Here is a 22,707-nt window from a genome sequence, read left to right as displayed (position 1 = left end):
AAATTAAGAGGAAGATAGAGAGATATCCCAAATACACCTTGTCCCTAGACATGCATAAATTCCTCCACTATCAACATCCCTGACCAGAATGTTACATTTGTTACAACTGATAAACCGGACATTGATTCATCCTAAATCCATAGTTTACATTATGGTTCATTCCTGGTGTTGTTAATTCTATGGGATTGGACAAATGTATAATGACATGTATTCATCACTATAGTATCATACACAGTATTTTCAGTGCCTTAAAAATTCTCTGTGTTCCACTTATTCATTATTCCCTCACTATTCCCACCATCCCCAACCTTTGGTAACCACTGAACTTTTTACCGCGTTTATAGTTTTGATTTTTCTAGAAAGTCATACAGTCAGAATCATACAGTGTATATAGCCTTCTCATATTGGCTTCTTTCACTTAGTAATAAGTATTTAAGGCTCCTCCTGTCTTTCATGGCTTGATAGTTCCTTTCTTTTTAGTGCTGAGTATCATTCAACTGCCTAGATGCAAGTTTATCCATTCACCAGCTAAGGGACAATTTGGTTTCCTCCAAGTCTTGGCATTTATGAATAAAGCTGCTATAAAAATCATGTTCAGTTTTTGTGTGGGCTCATGTTTTCCACCTCTTTGGATAAATACCAAGGAGCATGTTTAGATTTGTAAGAAACCCATCAACCCACAGTTGTTTTCCAAAGTGGCTGAACCATTTTTTCTGGGCTTTCTATACTGTTCATTCTACTAGTGTATCCTTTTGCCAGTACCAACACTGCCTTGTTTACTGTAGCTTTATACTAAGTCTTGAAATTGGGTACTGTCAGTTTCCCAACTCTATTCCTCACCTTAAATATTGTGTTGGTTATCCTGAATCTTTTGCCTCTCAATATAAAATTTACAATCATTTTGTTGATATTGACAAAAAAACCTACCAAAATTTTGATTGGGATTTCAATGAATCTATAGATCAAGTTATGAACAACTGACATTTTGAGGATATTGAGTTTTCCTATCCATGAGCATGGAATATCTCTCTACTTACTTAGTTTTTTTTTTTTAATTTCTTTCATCAGAGTTTATAGTTTTTCTCATATATATTATATAGAGAAATACTTAGATATATATATATAGTTAGATTTATATCTAAGTATTTCTCTTGTTTTGGATGCTGATATAAATGGTATTGCTTTTAATTTCAAATTCCATTTGCTTATTGTGGGTATACAAGAAAATGACTTTTTAAATACTTTTTTACTTATCTTTTTTTAGTAATTTCTATACTCAATGTGAGACTCAAACTTACAACCCAGAAATCCAGAGCTGCATGCTCTTCCAATTGACCCAGCCAAGTAGCCCAAATGATTGGCTTTTGTATATATATTAACCTGTATCCTGCAATCTTGCAATAGTCACTTATTAGTTCTAGACTTTTTTGGTCAATTCCTTCAGATTTTCTATATAGGTAATCATGTCATCTGTGAACAAAGACACTTCATTTCTTGCTTCCCAATTGTTGTAACTTTTCTTTCCTTTTATTGTCCAGTTGCTTTAGCTAGGACTTCCATGATGTTGAGAAGGAGTGGTAAGAGGTCATCCTTGCCTTTTTCCTGATCTTAGCAGGAAAGTTTTCTCTTTATTGTGATGTTAGCTATAGGGTTTTTTGCAGACAAACTTTATCAAGCTGAGGAAATTTCTCTGTATGCCTAGTTACTTAGAGTTTATCATGAAGTTTTCAACATCAGGTTTTGTCAAATATATTTTCTGCCTCTATTGATAGTAAGTATGCAATTATTTTTTTTGGTCTGTTGATGTGACAGATTGCATAAGTTGATTTTCAAATGTTGATACAGACTTGCATATTTGGAATAAATCCCACTTGGTATAATTTTTTTATACATTGTTGCATTATTTTTGCTAATGTTTTGTGTTAGACTGTTGTACCTAAGTTCATGAGAAATAATGATCTATAGTTTTCTTATCTTGTAATGTCATTGTCTGGTTTTGGTATTAGGGTAATGCTGGTCTCACAGGATGAGTTAGGAAGTATTCCCTCTGTTTCTATCCTCTGAAAGAGAGAATTGGTATAATTTCTTCCCTAAATGTTTGGTGAAATCCACTATTAAACACCTAGGTCAAAAACAAAAACAAAAACAAAACACCTGGGTCTGGTGCTTTCTGTTTGTGATGGTGATTCACTATTGACTCAATTTCTTTTATAGATATAGGCCTAGTAAGATTGTCTATTTCTTCCCATGTGAGTTTTGACAAATTGTGTTGCTCAAGTAATTGGTCTATTGTATCTAAATTATCAAATTTGTGGGTTGTTCATTGTATTCCTTTATTATCCTTTTAAAGTCCCTGAGATATGTAGTAATGGTCTCTTTCATTTCTGATAGTAGTAGTTTGTGTCCTCTTTGTTTTCCAGATGTCTTTTCTAGAGGTTTATCAATTTTAGTGATCTTTTCAAAGAAAGAGTTTTGGTTTCATTGATTTCTTGTTTTCATTACCATTGATTTCTGTTCTAATTCTTATTATACCTTTTCTATTCCTTACTTTGGATTTAATTTTCTCTTCTTTTTCTAGTTTCCCAAGGTGGAAAATTAGGTTATTTACCAAGATCTCTCTTCTTTTCTAATATTAAACTAAGAATCAATGACACAAATAACCGGAAAATCCCCAAATAAGTGGAGATTAAACAATACACTCCTAAATAACATATGGGTTAAAGAAGAAATCTCAACAGACATTTTAAAATATTTTCAACTAAGTGACAATGGAAAGACAGTGTATCAACATTTGTGGGATGCCATGAAAGCAGCATTAAGGGAATTTATGGCATTGAATGTACATTAGAAAAGAAAATGTGATTTATCACGGTGAATGTTCTGTGTAAGCTTGAAAAATATACATATGTATTCTGCTGTTGTTGGATGAAGTAGTATACAAATGTCAATTATATCCCATTGATTGATGTTGTTGAGTTCAGCTATATCCTTACTGATTTTCTGCCTGTTGGATCTGTCCATATCTGAGAGAAGGGTGTTAAAGTTTCCTACCTAGGTGATGGATTCATCTATTTCTCCTTGCAGGTCTATCATTTTTTGCCTCATTATAGTTTGACACTCTTTTGTTAGGTGCATACATATTTAGGATTATTATGTCTTCTTGTAGAATTGACCCCTTTATCATTATGTACCACCCCTCTTTATCCCTAACCCTCTTTGTTTTGATATCAACTCTGTATGAAATTATTACAGCTACTTCTGTTTTCTTTAGTGTTAGTATGGTATACTTTTCTCCATCCATTTACTTATAATCTATATGTCTTCTATTTAAGTGGGTTTCCTATAAACAACATACAACTGGGTCTTGTTTTTGATCCACTCTGACAATCTCTGTGTTTTAGTTGGTATATTTAGATCATTGTCATTCAAGGTAATTATTGATATAGTTGGAATAAATACTATATATTTGTCATTGTTTTCTATTTGTTGCTCTTGTTCCCTTTTTTTTTTTTTTTGTCTTCTTTTTTTCTGGCTTTTATGGTTTTAACTGAGCATTTCATATGAATCCATCTTCTCTCTCCTTTCTTAGCATATTTGTTTCCTTGGCTTCTTTCAGGATTTTTAAAATTTAAAGTTGATTTTCTATAGTTTGAAAATAATATGCCTCTGTGTAGTGTTTTTGTTATTGTTTGTTTTTGTTTTGGGGGGTTTTGTTTTTATCTACTTGGTGTTCCTGAGGTTCCTGGATCAGATCTGGGAATGATCTATTTTTGTTTTGGGGGGTTTTGTTTTTATCTACTTGGTATTCCTGAGGTTCCTGGATCAGATCTGGGAATGATCTTGTTTTTGTTTTGGGGGGTTTTGTTTTTATCTACTTGGTGTTCCTGAGGTTCCTGGATCAGATCTGGGAAATTAGTATCAGAAATTTCTGATACTTTCTGATGCTTTCTGATACTAATTTTAGGCAATTCTCAGTCATTACTGCTTCAAATGTTCCTTATGTCCCTTCCTTTCTTCTCCTTCTTCTATTTCTATTACATGTATATTACACCTTTTTTAGCTGTCCCACAGTCCTTCGGAATTGTTTCCTTTTTTTCTAGTCTCTGTTCATTTTTTCAGTTTTTGCTCAGAGATTTTTTTTTCCTCAGCCATATCCAGTCTATATGAATTTTTAATTAAAAAAAAAAACCTTTAGCTTCTAGTCACTAATTTAAAAGAATTTAAATTTAAAAGAAACACTTGATCAAAGAATAACAGTTTTCCTATTTGTGTAAAAATCTAAAACCATTTCGGATACTTACTTTTGCTCAACTCAGTGGGATGTCATTTGTACCGTAGTCCATATGAAAAAGGCTTCTCAGGAGTTGTTCCATGTGATGACCCTATCCCATATCATTTCTCCTCCCTAATTGCTCACCTCCCACCTTCCAGCTACCTTAGGTCCTAAAAAAGCAATAAAAAATGTAAGTACTAGGAAATAGTTTAATGATAGTATGACACTTTGTATTAGTCACTTTTTATCCAGTTTATTATTCTGCTATAAAATATAAGGAGAAAATGAACAAAACTTTTATTTAAGTCTACTCAGTGGTGCACTAGAACCAGTTCACATCAGTTCCTAGGGCTGAATCTTCTCATCTTTTCCCAAATTGTGATCAATCACACCAATACGGTGCACTGAACCTGCATTGAACCCTGCCATGGTGGGTGTATTAGTTTTCTATGGCTGTAACAAGAAATTACCATGAATTCAGTGATTTAAAACAAGTTAATATTTTAGTTATGTAGGTTAGAAGTCTGTCACAAATCTATGAGGTGCCTGGGTGGCTCAGTCCATTAAGCATCCAACTCTTGGTTTTGGCTCAGGTCATGATCTCATGGGCTATGGGACTGACCCATACGTCAGGCTTTGCAGTCATCAGGGAGTCTGCTTGGGGATTCTCTCTTTCTGAGACCTCACCACCCCCCACTTGCTCATTCTCTCTCTAAAATTAATACATCTTAATAGAAAAAAAAGGAAGTCTGTTACAGGTCTTATTGGACTGAATTTCTTTCTGGAAACTCTAAGAAAATCCATTTCTGTAAATTTTCCAGATTCTAGAGGCCTCCCACATTCTCTGGCGCATGGCCTCTTTCTTCATCCTTAAAAGCCAGCAACATTGTATTTCTTTGATCATTATTTTATAGTCACACCTCCTTGTGGCTTTCTTCTTTAGCCTGTTTCTTCCACTTTGAAGGACTCTTCTAATTACACCGAGTCCTATATAATTCAAGATAATGTCCCTATGTTAAGGTCAGTGGATTAGCAACATTAATTTCATCTGCAACTTATTTCTCCTTTGCCATTCTTAGATTCCAGGCATTAGGAAGTGAACTACTTTGCGGGGGGTGGGAGTGGGAAGGGGGATTAATCTGCCAATAACAGAAATTGGTAAATACTACAAATCATAATTCTTCCTCCCAGAAAGCTGGTTGTTAAACATTTACCAGCACATCACTGCCACAAGTAATCACAAAAGAACATCAGCCAAAACTCTTACAAGAATTATAGGATTAAAGCAATTTACAGAATCCTAACAAAGTTGCTTTGTACCTTAAAATATTTAAATACACTAACTAAGAAGGATAAATTACTCTTTGAGCAGTTTAAAACAAATTAAGTTTACCAAATATCTTCACTTAGGATGAATTATTATGGAGTCGAAAATCTTATATAGCATTACTTCCTTTCTTGTAAGGAACAAATAGTAAAGTGTTATTATAAAGTACATAAGCTGTTGTCTTTTAAGATTAAAAAAACAACAGCAGGGAAGACTTAAGGATTTTTTCCAGATGCTATTTGTCATTGATACAGTATCAAATAATTCTTTAAGATCAGGCATAGATTAACTCAGTATCATTTTCAACCTAGAAGAAATGACCTGCATATTAAGATTTTAATTCACTGAGTCATAATGCAAACCAGAGAAGGTGGAACATTATTATGGCATGCTATGTGGGTAGGCACTGCTTTAGCAAACCTATTGAGAAACATAAATCACATCACTTCTTAAGTCTTACAGCTCTGGTATAAAGGTGGCCCTTGTCCACATATTAAAATCAATGATATTTACAATAAAGGATCAGTTGATCAGATTGTTGATAGTTGGAGAAGTTTTACTAAATAGTAATTTTCTTTAAGGTTTATATAATATACCTTTTAGAAATTTCTCATTAACATTTCTGATGGAATGAGAGGAAGAAATAAACTCCAGGGTTTATAGTTATAATAGCTAACAATGTAAGTAATGATTATCCTGCCAGGAAATACAGTTTCTTACATATATTATCTTATTTAATTCTAAAGGCAACTCTATGAGACAAGTCTACAGAGATCAGAGAATGAACTCTTACATCAAAGTCCTTGGATTAAAATCCTGGTTCCACCACTTCCTAATCATGTTTGACCTTGGGCATATTTTTATGCCTTGTCAAAAAGGGGTGGGGGAGGAGTAATAAGTCTGCCATACAATGTTGTACCCATAATAAATTAACATATATAAGGAGCTTAGTGGTGCCTAGCTAAATAATGTTTTCTATTATTAGTTTGATCCTGTTATAAGATGCCCTCTTATAACCCTCAGTTTCATTACCCTACATAATCAAGAGAAGTGGAGAGTGCCTCCAAAAATGAATTCTACCAACCATCCCAGAAGAAAGGGAAAACTGATACAATGGGACATGTTAAAATGTAGTAAATGTGTATACAATTTTTACGTATAATATGTATTTTTTCTTTATTGCATTTCAATATTCATTAATATAAATGGTCTGTTTTGCTTAACACTAACTGGTATTTGTTAAAATTAACAAGGTTCCTGGGGCACCTGCGTGGCTAAGTCAGTTAAGCATCTGCCATCAGCTCAGGTCATGATCCCAGAGCCCTGGTTTGGAGCCCCACATTGGACTCTCTGCTCAGCAGGGAGCCTGCTTCTCCCTCTCCCTCTGCCTGAGGCTTCCCCTGCTTGTGTTCTCTATCAAATAAATAAGCTCTTAAAATAATACTGAGGTTGTTGAATGCCATATTGGGACATTTTTGAAAAAGCAATTACAAAATAGCATCTAACATATCCTCTACATCACAAAAAGTCTTAGACATATATTTTTTGTGAATTATTTTAACTGCGTTGAGCATGCACTGCTTCTAGAATTGGAAACAATAAAGCAAAAAAGGAAAATGGATAGTTTTGGCAATGACTATGGTATTGGGGACTCAAGGATTTTTTTTTAATAAAAAAATGATATCTGGTTTTATTTGTGCCTATACTTATTTTCTTCATTCAGATTCATCTTGATTGCAGTGTGTGAAACAAAACAACCTTCAAACTCCAGAACAAACTGGATACTATTTTAGAACAAACATAATGCCCTAGTTGAAAAAATGCTCTAGTTTAAAAACCTATTAAAAATTATCAATTGAGGAAAAATAATCAACTGGGGTGGTAGTGAGGAAGCATAGCTCAGAGTGCTTTTGTAAAAGGCGTTTCACCATCTCCAATTCTGATTCTCTGCCTCTCTTAAGAGTCATCCGTATTCACTTTGCTTTGTTCCAGATGCTTACTGAACCGGCCCCTTTTAAAAAAAAATCCATTTAACAAGTATTTATTAAACACCAACTATGTGCTAGGTACCACTGTAGGTGTTATGGATACAAAAGACAAAAATACTTGTCCATGGAGCTTAAATTTTAGTGAGGGGAGAAGTTTAAACAAATAAATCTAATTACATATTAGGACAGTAATAAATGAGAATAAAAGTGATGGTAAAGGGGGATCCCTGGGTGGCGCAGAGGTTTGGTGCCTGCCTGTGGCCCAGGGCGCGATCCTGGAGACCCGGGATCAAATCCCATGTCGGGCTCCTGGCGCATGGAGCCTGCTTCTCCCTCTGCCTCTCTCTCTCTCTCTGTGTGACTATCATAAATAAATAAAAATTAAAAAAAATAAAAGTGATGGTAAAGCAGGGTGCAAAATTTTGGACAGGGAAGGCCTCATTAAAAAGTCAACATGAGAAAGACTAGAAAAAGTGAGAGCAAACCATGCCAATATTTGGGGAAGAGAATTCTAAACCAAAGATCAAATCCCCGAGGCAGAAATATGCATTGGTGTGGAAGATCAAGGAAATCCACTTGGTGGTGTGTGAGCACAGTAGAAAATAATAGAAAGTAGAGGGAGAAAGTTGAAATATCTAGCTTTTGACTAAAATGGGAAGATGTTGGTGGGCTTTGGTAGGCTTTGAGGAAAGATTTGTCATATTCTGACATATATTAAAGATCACTTAGGCCGCTGTGTTGCAATCCATAGACAGGGATATTAGAGTATTTTAATTAAGGTTAGCTGACAATGGCTTAGGACCAAGGTGATAGGGGAATTATATGTTGAAAACAAGGAGATTCTAGGTATATTTTGGAGGTAGAGGATACATGACTTATTGATACATCCAGGTATTAAAAAAAGTTAATGAAGACTGAGAATTTTGGCCTTAATTATGAGAATGGTGTTCCTATAAACTGGTATGATTGAAGACAGTGCAACTGAAGATTGTAGATGTGGAATCTGAGAGGTTCACAAATTGGACATGTTAAATTTAAGATGCCCATTAGACATCCACATAGAACGAGTGAATATAGACATATCCATACATAATATGTGTACCCGTGTATACACATATACAAATGGGAAAACATTTGGTCTCAAAAATTACCTAGGATATTCACATCATATTTGAAAATACGAGACTGGATGAAGACTGCAGATAATGAAAAGGTCCTAAGTTTTTTCTTTGGAGTATTCCAATATTAAAAGGTCACAAAAAACAAAAAACAAAAAAATAAATAAAACAAAAACAAAACAAAAATAAAAGGTCACAAAGTACACCAAGAAACTGATTAGAAAAGCCAATGATGTAAAAGGAAAAGAAAGTATGTTATTCTAGAGACTACAAGATGAAAACGTTTCAAGAGTCATGTCAACTGTTAGGTCAAAATGAGTACTGATCCTTGACTTTTGAATTTAGAAACATGGAGGTAGGTCACAGACGACCTTAACAAAAGCACTTTTTAGTGGACTAGTGAGGGTAAATCCTGATCAGGGTGAATTAATAAACTTGAAAGAAGTGAAATTCAGTGTGATTTTTGCTTGGCTTTTTTCCCCCCCCCAAGTACATACTGGAAGCACATGCAAATTCTGAAAGCTGCAATTTATCAAATATACATAAATGCTAATCCAAGACATCAGTATTTAAATGATTTGTTTGGTGACTTCATTAAGAAACTGACAAAGCAGTGTTGTGTGATTAAATCAGTACAGTAAAAGCATAATGGCTACTACCTCCATGAATTAGATGGGACTCAGATCCAAATACAATCCCTGATAAACTTGAAAATCTTCAGCACAGGGGTATGCCATGGTAAAAATCATTAACAACTAAACACACTTCATCATTCAGTTGGAGAAATCCAAAGGTTTCCATTTTACCAATGCCAGACACTTGAGTACTCTTCATGATCTTTGCATTTGCAAGTATAATTTCCAGTACCAGTTGTTAAATATACTCTAGTGAAGTTACCAATGTCCCATACAAAAAATGAAAAGTGTTTTGAGCAACTTAAAGTCTTATCTTCAAATCACACAAATGGATGGAAATTCAAGAAATTCCTTAAATTCTAAGTTTATTTCCTATACTCTAAAGTTCAGAGCAAATTTTCAGCATTAAATAGTGACACATATCAAGTTTCAGATATTTATTATTCAGTGTAAACCCCAACACAATACACCAACATGATTTCGTGCATTTAGAGGGGAAATATTTCCTGGATAAGTGGAAAATTGTGCGGATGGCTTCTGGAAGACCTTCATTCTAAGCAGCTTTATAGTGAAACATTTCATTTAGAAGTCTGGACCTTCTTTCTTCAGTTTGCTGTAATCTACATTCACTGAGTAGAACTTGGAAAAGAAAAAAGATATTTTAGATAATCTATCAAATACAGAGAGATGGTACAGAAGTTTTAGAATTTTTTTATTCAGCTTTCTATAGTAACAATTACAGGCATGAATTTTTTATTATGGATATTTAACAATAAAAATCATCCAAAGAAAAATGCCAAAATTCCAGTCCTTTAATAAATGACTTTGTTAAGGTAAAAATATTCAATCTACCTCAGAAGAAGTTAGTATGTTCCTTCAATTTCCTAAGCCAGACTGCATCGATATCAAACTAATATCTATTTCTGGCAGAGAAGTTTTTAAATACAACTGTATTTTTGCTTCTAAATAATATCATGTTTAAACAATAATGCATGGAAACTTGTAATTTCTAAAAATTTCCTTATATTCAACTAAAATTGATATGAGAAATAAATCTATGACTGCTTTAGAAAAACACTGCCTCAAACTCTTGATAGCTGTTTTTTTAATGATCTATATTTGAAACATCTCCAAAGTTTCTACTGAGAAAACATCAGGATTTATACATAAGCCCAAATAAGGCTATACTCTTGGGTTTACTCATTCTTGTGCCAAAAAAAAAAACACTGAAGAGGTTGTGATATAATTACTTGAAGACCACATTATTTTTACTCCAAAAGAATTAAAACTGCAGAATCAACATCAACATTTTCTTCAGGGTTTTTAAAAAGGTCATAAATCTGTATCTATTATTTCTTCAAACTCTTTGTTTTTCCAAATATGCCCTAATTTCTTTGCTTCTAACTGAAAAATTCTTAAGTTTTTATAAAAAGAAACATTCCCAAGTTGTAAAGCCTATCTTTGAGATAAACACAAAGTTGCATAGACAGAGAAGTACAAATAAGCCATAAAGCAACAATCTTTGTTCTGACATTATTCTTATGAAGCAACTGAACTTAAACCAGATTTTTAAAAAGAAACTAATTGCTCTACCTTAACATGTTAACAAAATTAGAGGAAATATTCAAAGAACTACAGGCTATATATTAAGAACATAAACACCGATTAGGTTCTTCTAATGGATGCCAGACAAATGTGGGCACAATGCTTTGTTTTCTTAATTATCACAGCCTTTATCAATCTCACTGTATAGATGAGGCAACTGAAGATCAACTTACAAGACTCGCCAAACACTGAATGAGAAGCAGGATCAAGCCCTTAACACTCATGCAGAGTGGAAAGGTCACAGTATCTTTGCCAATTTTCTCAAAACTAAGCAAGCTTCTGATCAATTTGCTTCTATTAGGTTCCATGTCCCAGTATCAAAATTCTCTCTTCAAGTAATAAAGTAATTTTCGAATCTGTTTTATTTCAGCTTCTATGACCCTTTTCTTTTTCTCAATTTAAAGGTGACTACCTGGAAGGTCTCTGGAACAGTAGTTGGGAATGCACACATATTCTGATAATGGCTTTGGGACATTTTATTTCATTGAGTGTGTTGCTGAGTTTATGTTTAATAAATCTTATTTTATTTCTTATTTTAATGTTTAAATCTTATTTTAGTTCTTTTGTTTGTCTTAACTTTGGCTAGATTTGCCAAAACCTAGTGGTTTACAACAAAGGCTTGTTTTTCACTCACATTATATGCCATTTGGAAGCATGTTCTCTTCATTGCAATTCTGGGTTGAATAACACTTAACTGTCCATTTTGGTTTCAGGACAGATAAAGAACAATGGGGGAACCACACACTGGTTCAGAAGTGGCAGATATCATTTCCTCTTACTTAGGATTCTCCAGATTTAAGTGATGTGGCCAAAAACAAGTCTCCTAAGTGAGCCACAGTGAATGTGGAAAATACCTCACTGTTTAAGTTTAGAAGCAGTAGCAATCTTCATTCACCCTAGGCTCACAAGTTTTTGGACTGGGTTCCCCTTTGTTTCTGCTTACAAATCGCCCAATTCTTCTCTAAGTTCAGCTCTTGGCAAATACAGCAAATAATAGTCTACTAACATCCTGTTTTTCTACAACAAGCTCTTTAGACACATGTCCACCTTACAAGTTACAACAGGTGATATTTTATCAAATAGTTTGCCATTATATGACTCATCTTTCCAGTATCTAAATCAGTGTCATAGCTACTTATCCCATCCATGCCACACAAACTAAATTTCTGTTGCAGCAACATTCCATTTCCAGTTCATATGTCCTCATAGTGGCATGTGTTATCACAGTGCCAGGGAATTGTTAATTGCCTTTATTATCAGAATCACCTAGGGAGCTTTTTGAACTATACCTACCTAGAGATTCCAATACACAATTTGTTGGAAGAACCAATGCCTGTTTTTTTTTTTTTTTTTGGATGTGAAATCATTTTCTCTAGAATGTACTTAAGTAAACTTAGAGGAAAAATAAGTCAGGATGCTCATTTATCAATTTATCATTTTTTTCAAGTTAAAACGTAATACACAGGTAAGATGGCCCGGTAAAGCTTCACCAGTGCTTTTTTTTATTTGTTTCTTGTAGAGAGATCCATTTACAGATCTGGGAGCCAAATTATGATCAATTAAGTGGAAAGCTTGGAATCAGCCACAGGCAATAATCTCTTAAAAGTTGCTCTCATCAATAATGATAGCATGCATCTCCATCATGGGTGTAGATCTGCTAAATGGTCCTGGACACTCATTGGTCAGAGCACCCCTCCTTGAAAGTATTTAACCAAACGCTATTTCTCGTTTGATGAAGCAGCTTAGTACACTTTCCAGTGTACATAGTGAGTTATATACTTTAAATAAGTAAACTGCATTGAATGTGAATTATACTCTAATATAAACTCCCTTGGTTTTAATATCTTCAGAGTTTGTCTTTGCATGCAAAATTTCTACACATAAAGAAGCTTATGTTTAGGGTCTTAGACTTGTGACAACATGGATGAGCTTTAAGAGTATTATGCTAAGTAAGATACATCACACAGAGAAAGACAAATACTGCATGATACAACTTTATGTCAAATCTAAAAAAGCTGAACTTGTAAAAGTAGAATGGTGGCTACCGGGGGCTGGGGGCAGGGGAATTGAGATGTTAAGGTACAAACTTACAACTAGTAAATAAATCCTGGAGATCTAATACACAACACAGGACTTATGGTCAACAATATTGTATTATAAACTTCAAAGCTGCTAAGACACTAGGTCTTAATTGCTCTCAACACGCAAAAATATTATGTGACACGAGAAAAGTGTTAGGTAATGCTAACACAATAATCATACTGCAATATATAAATTTATCAAACCAACACCTTATATGCTTTAAACTTATGTTAATTTTATATGCCAATTGTATCTCAATAAAGTACATAAATGGTCTCAGTCCATAAACTCATTCTGTTAAACTGCAGTTCCACAAACCACTTTTTTTTTTTTTTTTCCACAAACCACTTTTAAGGAAAGATGTCAGTTTATTTAGAAGGTTCATTGTAAAATTTAAATTTCAACTGAATTTCATTTCTTCCTAATTACTCTCAGCGGAAATATTTCAATCATACCAACAAGAAAGAAAAGGCAATCAAACCATCCACTGGAATAGTGCTACTCAAAGTGTGGTCCACTGACCAGCAGCATCAGCATCACCTAAAACCTTGTTAGAAATGCAAATTCTTAGTCTTCACAACAGATCAACTAAATCAGAATCTCTGGGGATGGAGCTTAACAATGTGTTTTAACCACCTCTCCAGTTGAGAACTATGTACATTGAAGTTTGAAAACCACTGCACTAGATGATGATTCAAGATCTAAGAAAATGTTATATGATAGCTATTCCATCTCCCTTTTTACTTAGTCAAATCATGAACACGTTAACTTAATTTCACATCCAGAAACTAAAGTCTATGAATAAAATCCCTAGAAAAACCTATTTGCTAGGGAAATAGGCTTTAATTTCATAGAACAATCCAGCAGTTCCTCCAAAGTTCATTATAATGGAATTTTACATGTATATCCAGTTTCAAAAAAAACCTACTTCCTGAGTATTAAAACACACTTTCTCAGAATTCTGAAATAATTTTGTAGCTTACCTTGTATTGATCATTGGGACCCAGTTTGTTCCAAGGTTCTGGGTTATTCTTCCTATCCCAACTAAAAGGAACAAACATTACAATTGTTATAGTAATAAAACACTACTTAAAATAGTTTTATACTTCCTAAGAAGCTAGTATTTGTAATACAGCTCATTTTCTATTAGATTAAGTATGGTGTGTTTTCATTAGAGTTGAAATAGAGATAGGCTCTATAATTAGCAGTTCCATATAATCAATTAGAAAAAAGGGTAGAACAGAAGGCCTCTGGGGCAGTGTATTTGTCCCTGTCTTTATCACAGAAAACTTTAAACTTGGCTTTTACTAAAAAGGTGATGTACAGAAAAGCACAAAGAGTAACAATACATTTTTTGTTGCCTATTGTTCTCTAACTTCAAAAAGAAGCATTCCTTATTGAGGAAAAGCAGACAAAAACCATTTACATTTATCAGAAATCCTGATCAAGCACTTTATAAAAACAATTGTCTCAATTCTCACAAGATTCCAAATAGATATTAGCATTTCTACTCTCCCCATGAGAAAAATGAGACTCAGGGAAATTTAGACAATTTTATGAACTGGAAGAGTAAATGATAACAGCAGGACCAGGATCCGAACTTCCTATATGACTACAAAACTTTAGGGTCTTTCAACTACATGACGTTGCCTCCCTAAAGGCTGTGGCTCCTAAAACCCCTTTAAACCATCATCATTCTAAATATTTTTAAGTACTTACCTAACATCTGGATTGAACAATGCCAAGCGCAATACATACAGCGCTGCTCCAGTACCTCCTGCCCCAATAAATATGAAGAGGGGGATCAACTAGAAACAAACACAAAATACAGAAGAATTAACAACCAGCTTCAAATACCTAGATACTGAAAAAAGAAAGGCTACAATAGTTCCTACACACTAATTCTGAAGTCTCAAACAGCTGTTTTTCGGTCTTGTTTTAAAATGTGAATAAAGGTAGACCTCTTACTGAGGCAAGATTTCTTATAACTGTGTTCAAAAGAAACAGAATTTCTGAAAGACGTGAAGATGAACTTTCAATGTGGAAAAAGTCATATCCAAACTCCTAAATTTCCAAGAAATCATAGCATGTCCTCCTCACCTCTCTAATATTTATACATTATTCCCATTAAATTTCCCAGCTTCCTTTATCTCGAGGCTTGTAAAACTTCTTGGCCTGTCTTATAAATAAGTGTTATGAAAAACTCGAGTTCTGGGACGCCTGGGTTGCTCAGAGGTTGAGTGTCTGCCTTTGGCTCAGGGGGTATCTGATCCCGGGGTCCAGGACCGAGTCCCGCATCAGGCTCCTTGTGGGGAGGCTGCTTCTCTTCTCTCTGCCTGTGTCTCTGCCTCTCTCTCTCTCTCATGAATAAATAAATAAATAATCAAAAAAAAAAAAAAGAAAAAGAAAAACATGAGTTCTGTGAAATTAAGAGTTTGAACGAACAAATATCTGTTACAAAGATTGGTTACATGCTTAAGTGTCTGAGAACATACTGCTAACAATGCTTAATAAGTACACTATGGGCTTAAGACAAGGGCTTCGTATTTGAGTTTTAGGACCCCTAAACGTTGAAACGCTGGAGAGAACACTGAAATGCTAAAGAACTTAAAAGCGAGCCTCCTCCGCGCTACCGAACCCCACCCCCACCCCCACCTGTCAGGACGTCAAGACAAATTGAGGATCCCAAGACTGCAGGCCTTTGTTTGCCACCCGGCCCGGTGGTGCAATGCAGTAAGCACCAGACCCTGGAGATGGCATGACAGACAGGAAACCTGACCTGCTGGACTCAGCCCACACAGCGCACAACTATCCCTGGGTCCGACGGGCAGACCAGAGGGTGCGATCCCCAGAGGGTTCCAACACTCACCCGTTTATTTTCCTTGAAGGTATCCCTCACCTTCCGCCTACCAGCCCAAACCCCTCAACGCGTAGCGAGGAAGGTCAGAGCTCAAGGGCCCGGGGCACCTAGGATCCGGCCTCGAGGAACAATCAACGACGGTGAAGGAGGAAGAGGAAGCCCCCGGGGAACTGAGGAAGCCGCAGCTGACAGAATGGGCGACTGAAGACACTGGGAAGAAGGGGGCCCGAACTTACGCTCGGATGCTTCTTGGCCTGACCGATGATCTGGCGTAACATGGTTGTGGCAGAGGTCTCCCGCGCAGGGGAAGGAAAAACCGAGTTGCCGCAAGGCCCGGAACGAAGCAACGCCTCCACAGAGCAGGAACGGACGTCCAAAGTCACCCAGCACCTCCTCCCTGAAGGCCCCCTGGCTCGGAGGGCAGCTGCGGCAGGAGGGCCCGGATGCGGCTGTCCTTGACAGTGCCTGCTTTGACCCGGCGCCTCATGCGTCTGCTCTAACCTGGCCAGACCCTCAGCGTTCCAGTCCCGAGCGCAGCATTCTCATTCCTGCGCTACAGATGCCGCTGACCAGGAGACTTCTGCGTCCAAACTAGAACGCTTTGACTGAGCAGACAGGCACTTTCTCGGAAACACACGCGTTGAGACGTGGGGTGGGCGGGGTCTTCTTGGGAGGTCCCCGGCCAGCCCGTCCGCGCGCTAAGGCGCTGGGGGCGCGCGTGCCGGCCGCGAGCCTGAGGGCCCTGACGGGCGCTGAGGGAGCTGCGCGGCGCCTGCGGCTGCTGGGCGTCAGGCCCCTGGAGAGCCGGCCGGGTCTCTCGCTGCTAAGGTCAGCCCCTGCGGTTTAAGAAGACTGCAGCTGCTTCCTGTCTCCCACTGTCGCTTCTTACGGGCAGAAGTGAAAAACCAGTAAATGACTTGAAGACGGCAGCAGCCCTCTCAGACGTAATCTCTAAACCCCCAGGTCCTGGCTCTGGATTGAATGTTCAGTGGCATACCCCCATGTCCTGTCCCAGGACCCTAAACTGCATCCTTAAAATGTGTTCTGAGTGGTCCTGTTCCCACACATATCTTTTCTAGTACTCTAACGCAATTTTCATTTATTTCTTGTTGTTGTCGATTTTTTTTTTTTTTTAAGATTTATTCACGAGAGACACAGAAAGAGGCGCAGAGACGTTGGCAGAGGGAGAAGCAGGCGTTTCGCAGGTGCCCGATGGAGGGACTTGATCCGGTGACCGGGGATCACACCCTGAGAGAGAGGCAGAGACACAGGCAGAGGGAGAAGCAGGCTCCATGCAGGGAGCCCGACGTGGGACTCGATCCCGGGTCTCCAGGATCACGCCCTGAGCCAGGGGCAGATGCTCAACCGCTGAGCCACCCAGGTGTCCCTCTGTTGTTGTTGTTGTTGTTTTATTCTGAAAGTCGTAACATGGGACAGACAAGGCTTTCGTGGTAACATGGGGACAATCTGAACCCTCTCGAATCTATGTAGTTGACAAACTAGTGGTAGTGTGACAGTCTGAAACTGAAGATACCCTTTTGAAGAGGTGTTGGAGGGTCTGGTATGGTTGGGACTTGAAGAGGGAGAACAGGGTGGGGGATCAGATCTGCTGGTCCAGTGACCACTTTCACATCAAGGGTTTTATGCTGAGAGCACTGGAAAGTTATGAAAAAAAAAAGAAAGAAAGAAAAAAGAAAAGTTGCTGTGATTGTAAATGATTGCTCTATGTATGAAGAATGGATCAGAGGACATAAGCATGAAAGGGGAGAGACTGGTCAAGGGCCACCGCAGCGGTCCTTGAGAAGGATAATAGTAGCTTAGACGAGTGTGGGCAACGTGATGATGTAAAAAGGATTACAGAGATTGGTTGAATGGGAGAAAGTGAGGAGAAGCAGCCCAGGATAATTTCGGAGGTTGTTTTGGCGTGCTGTTTTTATGTAGATGTCAATTATTGAGATGAGAAGCAATAGAGAATGATGGATATGTATCTATGTAAAATACAAGTATATTGGGATGCCTGGGTGATTCAGCGGTTGAGCATCTGCCCCTGGCCCAGGGCGTGATCCTGGAGACCTGGAATCAAGTCCCACGTCGGGCTCCCTGCACGGAGCTTACTTCTCTCTCTGCCTGTCTCTCTCTCTCTCTCTCTGTCATGAATAAATAAATAAATATCTTTAAAATAAAAATACAAGTATATCTCTGTAGGGCAGACTAGAGATCTAGATTAGAAAAATATATTTAGGTCTCGGCTTATTGATTGGAAATGAAGGCATATGACTGAATGAGACTACTTAGGAAGAGAAGTAGAAGGTAGTAAGAGAGACAAAGGACATGGAGGTGAGGAATTCCAACATGTGATGTTTGGGAGAGGAGATAAGGCCAGCAAAAAAAAAATCCCACACAAAAAAAGATAAATGGCAATTATTAAGATGATATGTATGAAGTTTAGGAAGACTTGGGTCTTGAATTCATTAAGTCTGGCATGAAGTGCCTACTCAGCACCAAGCACTGTTCTAACTTGGGAGGAAGCAGTGAATGCAAACATTGTTCTATCCTCATGGAGATTACAGGAGAGTTAGGAAGACAAACCATAAATAAACAATTAAGATAAATTTAGATGGTGGGACACCGTGGTGGCTCAGCGGTTAAACATCTGCCTTTGGCCCAGGGCCTGATCCTGGAGTCCCAGGACTGAGTCCCACATCGGGCTCCCTGCATGGAGCCTGCTTCTCCCTTTGCCTGTTTCTGCCTCTCTCTCTCTCTGTCCCTCATGAACAAATAAATAAAATCTTAAAAAAAAAAAAAAAAGACAACCTTAGACAGTGATAAACCAATAAAATATGACAATAAGAGAGAAGGACATGCAGGAGTAAAGTAGGTTACTTAAGTGAGAATAGACAAGTTCCGTCTGAGGTAGTGATCATTACCTATCATATTATTGTATTTAGATATTATGGCTAAATTTCCAAATATCTAATTAATATCGAATATCTAAATAAATTAAGGTTACCACACTTAAATAAGGAGGTAACCTGGTGACAATATGGTTGAAGAATGTTCCAATTCTCAAGAGAAATTGTTTTGAAATTAAAAAATAAAAGAAAACCCAAGAACAGTGTGGCAAGCCACATCAAAGAGGAGAAGAAAATGAGATCAAAGAGGTTGTAAAGGACTCTGTCATTAACTCTATAGATGATGATGAGGAGGAATGTGGCTCTATTTTTAGAAATCACAAAAATCATGGAAAATACTTAAAAGTAAACACAGAAACCTAATAGCAGTGAATGTAGGTGGATTTTCAACAAAGAAATTAGGAGGAAGACTTCTTGTAATATTTTATTTTTATTTTTGATGATAACAGGTGATAATAAGTAAATAGGTGTACAGGAATGCCCCTTTAAGAAAGTAAAATCAAATGGCATACTTTTTGGGCATTGACCTAGTTTCTAGCAGTAACAGTAATATAGGTAGTCCATTTATGCCTTTGGGAATGTTAACAAAGCAGGGTTGCAGAATATAAATTTCATTAAATATTTTGAATATTAACCAAAGTGTCAAATTATAAAAGATTGAATTATGCATATTAAAGTTAGGAGAAAGAGTCTGTGACCTATATTTTAGGCAGGGATTGGAAGAATAGAAGAGGCAATCAAGGAAAATAAGTCATAATAGAAGATACATATTGTAAAAATACATTTTAGCAGGCAGCCCCGGTGGCTCAGCGATTTAGCACCATCTTCGGCCTAGGGCATGATCCTGGAGACCTGGGATCGAGTCCCATGTCAGGCTCCCTGCATAGAGCCTGTTTCTCCCTCTGCCTCTGTCTCTTTGTGTCTCTCATGAATAAATAAATAAAAAATTTTAAAAACTACATTTTAGCTTTAGAAGTAGTTTTGGTATGTGTGTGTGGTAGATTATATTATATACAAATACCTGTTGCCTGTTCCTAGAGGGGGATATTATTCATTTGCCTCCAGGTCAGGCTTGATTGATAAGATGACTTGCTCTACTAGCAAATGAGATGTGAAACATAACTTGTGTCATGCACAAACAGAAGCTTTAAGAGCCAGTATGTGCCATGTTCTTTCTTTACTCTTTGCCACAAGATCAGCAATGTTGTGGATAGAGGTTTGGGTGTCAGGGTGAAACTTACTTTGAGCAAAGACATTGCTGACCTATAATGAATGTATATTGAGAATGAGAAATAAACCTTTATTGCTGCAAGTCACCAAATTTAAGAGTATTTTGTTACTGTAGCCTAATTTAGCCTACTAAATAAAGAATTTGGCACTGAAAGTGTTTTGGTATATAATAAAAATCCTAAAATATCTAGTATTGGATTCAGGTTCCAACAACAAGTAACAAGGTAACTGTTACAGGCAGCTGGAAAGATAGCAATTATGTTATACTGTGCTGCAACATTTGATGAAATTGTTCTCAATTAATTGGAAGGCAGTTAATGTCTCATAAATTCATAGGTTTCAGTGAAATGGTAGGCAAAGGGTATGTTAGAGGGATGTGTCCATTACTATTGGCAACAGTTGACAAGGTAATACAATAAAGAGATGGGCTCAGGAAATAATTGGTCAGCTTACAAGCTTCAATGACAGAGAATGGAGCATCTAGAAATTTAGAGACTTGCAGAGTTAGAAAATCTGGCTGATACTTATCTTCAGCTGTATAAGATAAAACTAAGACTGATGTTTAGTCAAAAAGGTTAATTAAAATCTCAAGATAATGACCCAATCAAGAATGTAGCCATCACACCTTTATTCAAACACCTCAATAAACTAAGATGTGTCAGTAAATTCTCTCAACTGAACAACTTGAAATTCTGGACAAAGAGATAAGGGTGTAGCTCTCTCACCAAAGCCTGACAGGATCAAAGTGACGAAATTAAACCTAGAGAAAGGAGGTGTGACTAAAAATAAATGTGAATATAGCCACTGGTATCAAATAAAAGAGAAATAGACAAAATACTGTTAAAAACAAAACCAAATCCATCAGCTTTCGTTAAAGACATTGTGACTGAGATGTGAAATGACACCTGGACTCCCAGTGTTCTGGAGATGAAAAGCAGGTTTGAGAGATGTACTCATCTTCCAAGGATGGCCTATTCTCTAATGTCTCCTTTATTTTTTTTTAAAGATTTTATTTTATTATTTATTCATGAGAGACACAGAGAGAGAGGCAGAGACACAGGCAGAAGGAGAAGCAGGCTCCACGCAGGGAGCCCAACATGGGACTTGATCCCTGGTCTACAGGATCAGGCCCTGGGATGAAGGCGACGCCAAACCGCTGAGCCACTGGGGGCCCTCTAATGTCTCCTTTAGATGGTACTAGGGCAAAGCTTCCTAAAGGGTGAGACAGGAGCCACAGAGAAGAGTAGACTGGAACTAACCTCCAAACTGCAAAATCAGGACCTACTCAAGGAATATTCTACACTTTCAGTCAATAGCAATTTCTGCTTTGTGAGATTTCAGGACCAGGGTGTGCCTCCCATTCTTTTTTTTTTTAATAGGATCACTCATGGTGGTTATACAGCCCCTGTTCCACCATTGTATTTTGTATGTTGTGGGGTAAATAACTGCTATTTCATAGGTCTCCAAATTAAGAGGAGACATAGCCAGAACAGAGACTACAGCAACACTCATAGATTATGGGCTTTAAGCTGGGAATAATGACCATGCAGGATTTTTTAGATAATTTCCCTTGGTGAGGAGGGTGAAAGAGGAAAAGAGAAAGATCTGAATGACTGTAATCAGAAGGGCCATCAGAAGTGGTAGATTGTCTTTTGTTCAAAATATTTAATGTCCTTACTGGGAAAAGATTGTCTTTGATCTCCCTGTTGATAAGTTTTGTCAGATGACTTGATTAGGGCAATAAATGCAAAAGTAAAAGTACTGGCAAAACAGGAAGAAATAAGACTTTGGGGCCTATGAAGAACTTAATGAGGATTATGACCTTTGTAGAATGATCAGGCCAAAAGAGAGGAAGATTTATATTCCATATGGATGAAATAACCTGAATAAGGCAGAAGAAATAAAACTTCATAGTGTAAGTACATAATATGTATAAGAGATCGAGATGAATTCAGTGTTAGAAGCTTTGGTTCCATAGGGAAGGGTTATGGAAAATGAAACAGAATAGGTTAATCCAGATTTTCAAGAATTTTAGATTTGTAACTTGATCCTTTAGGTAGTGAAGATTCCTAAAGGCTTTGTATCTAAACACAGGATATAAATGTTTGTGTCTTATAATTTTTGGAAAATTAAACCATGCACCTATATCTTCAAAATAGAATTTATTTTAGAATAGCTATATTTTATTCTTCGTCTATTGCTATTTATTATCTCAAAATTTCTATCTTCTCTATGAATCCATTCATTCATTAAACATATATTAAACACATAAAAACAACTACAAGCCATATTATCTCAATAAATGAATTGGAACTATTTTTTACTATTTCACTCTGAGACTTGTGCCCTCTAGATTTCTTTCTTGTTCCTTTGTTTGATTTAATTTTGTGAATAATTGTAAAAATACAAAAATGTATAGATAATAGTTGTCTAAATTAAATGTAAGTTCTGTGAATAGCTCTAAAAAAGCCTAAGCAGTATATTAATAGCACCGCCCAAAAGGATTTCTCTTGCAGAGTTTCTCTGAAAATTCAAGCCTAGAAAATGCTGGAAGGTATGTGCTTATGTGTTATTAATGTGACAGTAAAGAAGTGACTTCTTTAGAGAGGAATAATTTGATAAGTGAGCCATGGAATATGATAATATCAATGCAAATTGAAGGCAGAATCTTATAGTT

General features: G+C 36.7%; 1 protein-coding gene and 1 long non-coding RNA gene across 2 annotated transcripts; one reads left to right on the top strand and one right to left on the bottom strand.

Annotated features, from left to right (window-relative positions):
• Window positions 1-9,763: 9,763 nt before the first annotated feature.
• COXFA4 (cytochrome c oxidase associated subunit FA4) lies at window positions 9,764-16,303 on the bottom strand. Its single transcript, XM_077856752.1, has 4 exons — window positions 16,125-16,303; window positions 14,748-14,836; window positions 14,012-14,072; window positions 9,764-9,980 (listed from the first exon to the last, which is right to left on the bottom strand). The coding sequence occupies exons 1-4, from the start codon at window positions 16,164-16,166 to the stop codon at window positions 9,924-9,926; spliced, it is 249 nt and encodes an 82-aa protein (XP_077712878.1). The 5' UTR covers window positions 16,167-16,303; the 3' UTR covers window positions 9,764-9,923.
• Window positions 15,712-20,698, top strand: LOC144288843 (uncharacterized). Its single transcript, XR_013356848.1, has 2 exons — window positions 15,712-16,716; window positions 17,026-20,698. It is a non-coding gene; the product is annotated as an uncharacterized LOC144288843 (long non-coding RNA).
• The last annotated feature ends 2,009 nt before the right edge of the window (window positions 20,699-22,707 follow it).

This window comes from Canis aureus, chromosome 18, assembly GCF_053574225.1.
Source record: "Canis aureus isolate CA01 chromosome 18, VMU_Caureus_v.1.0, whole genome shotgun sequence".
Lineage (NCBI taxonomy): Eukaryota > Metazoa > Chordata > Mammalia > Carnivora > Canidae > Canis > Canis aureus.
Note: the sequence above shows the minus strand (reverse complement) of the source record. Positions and strands in the feature narration are given on the sequence as shown.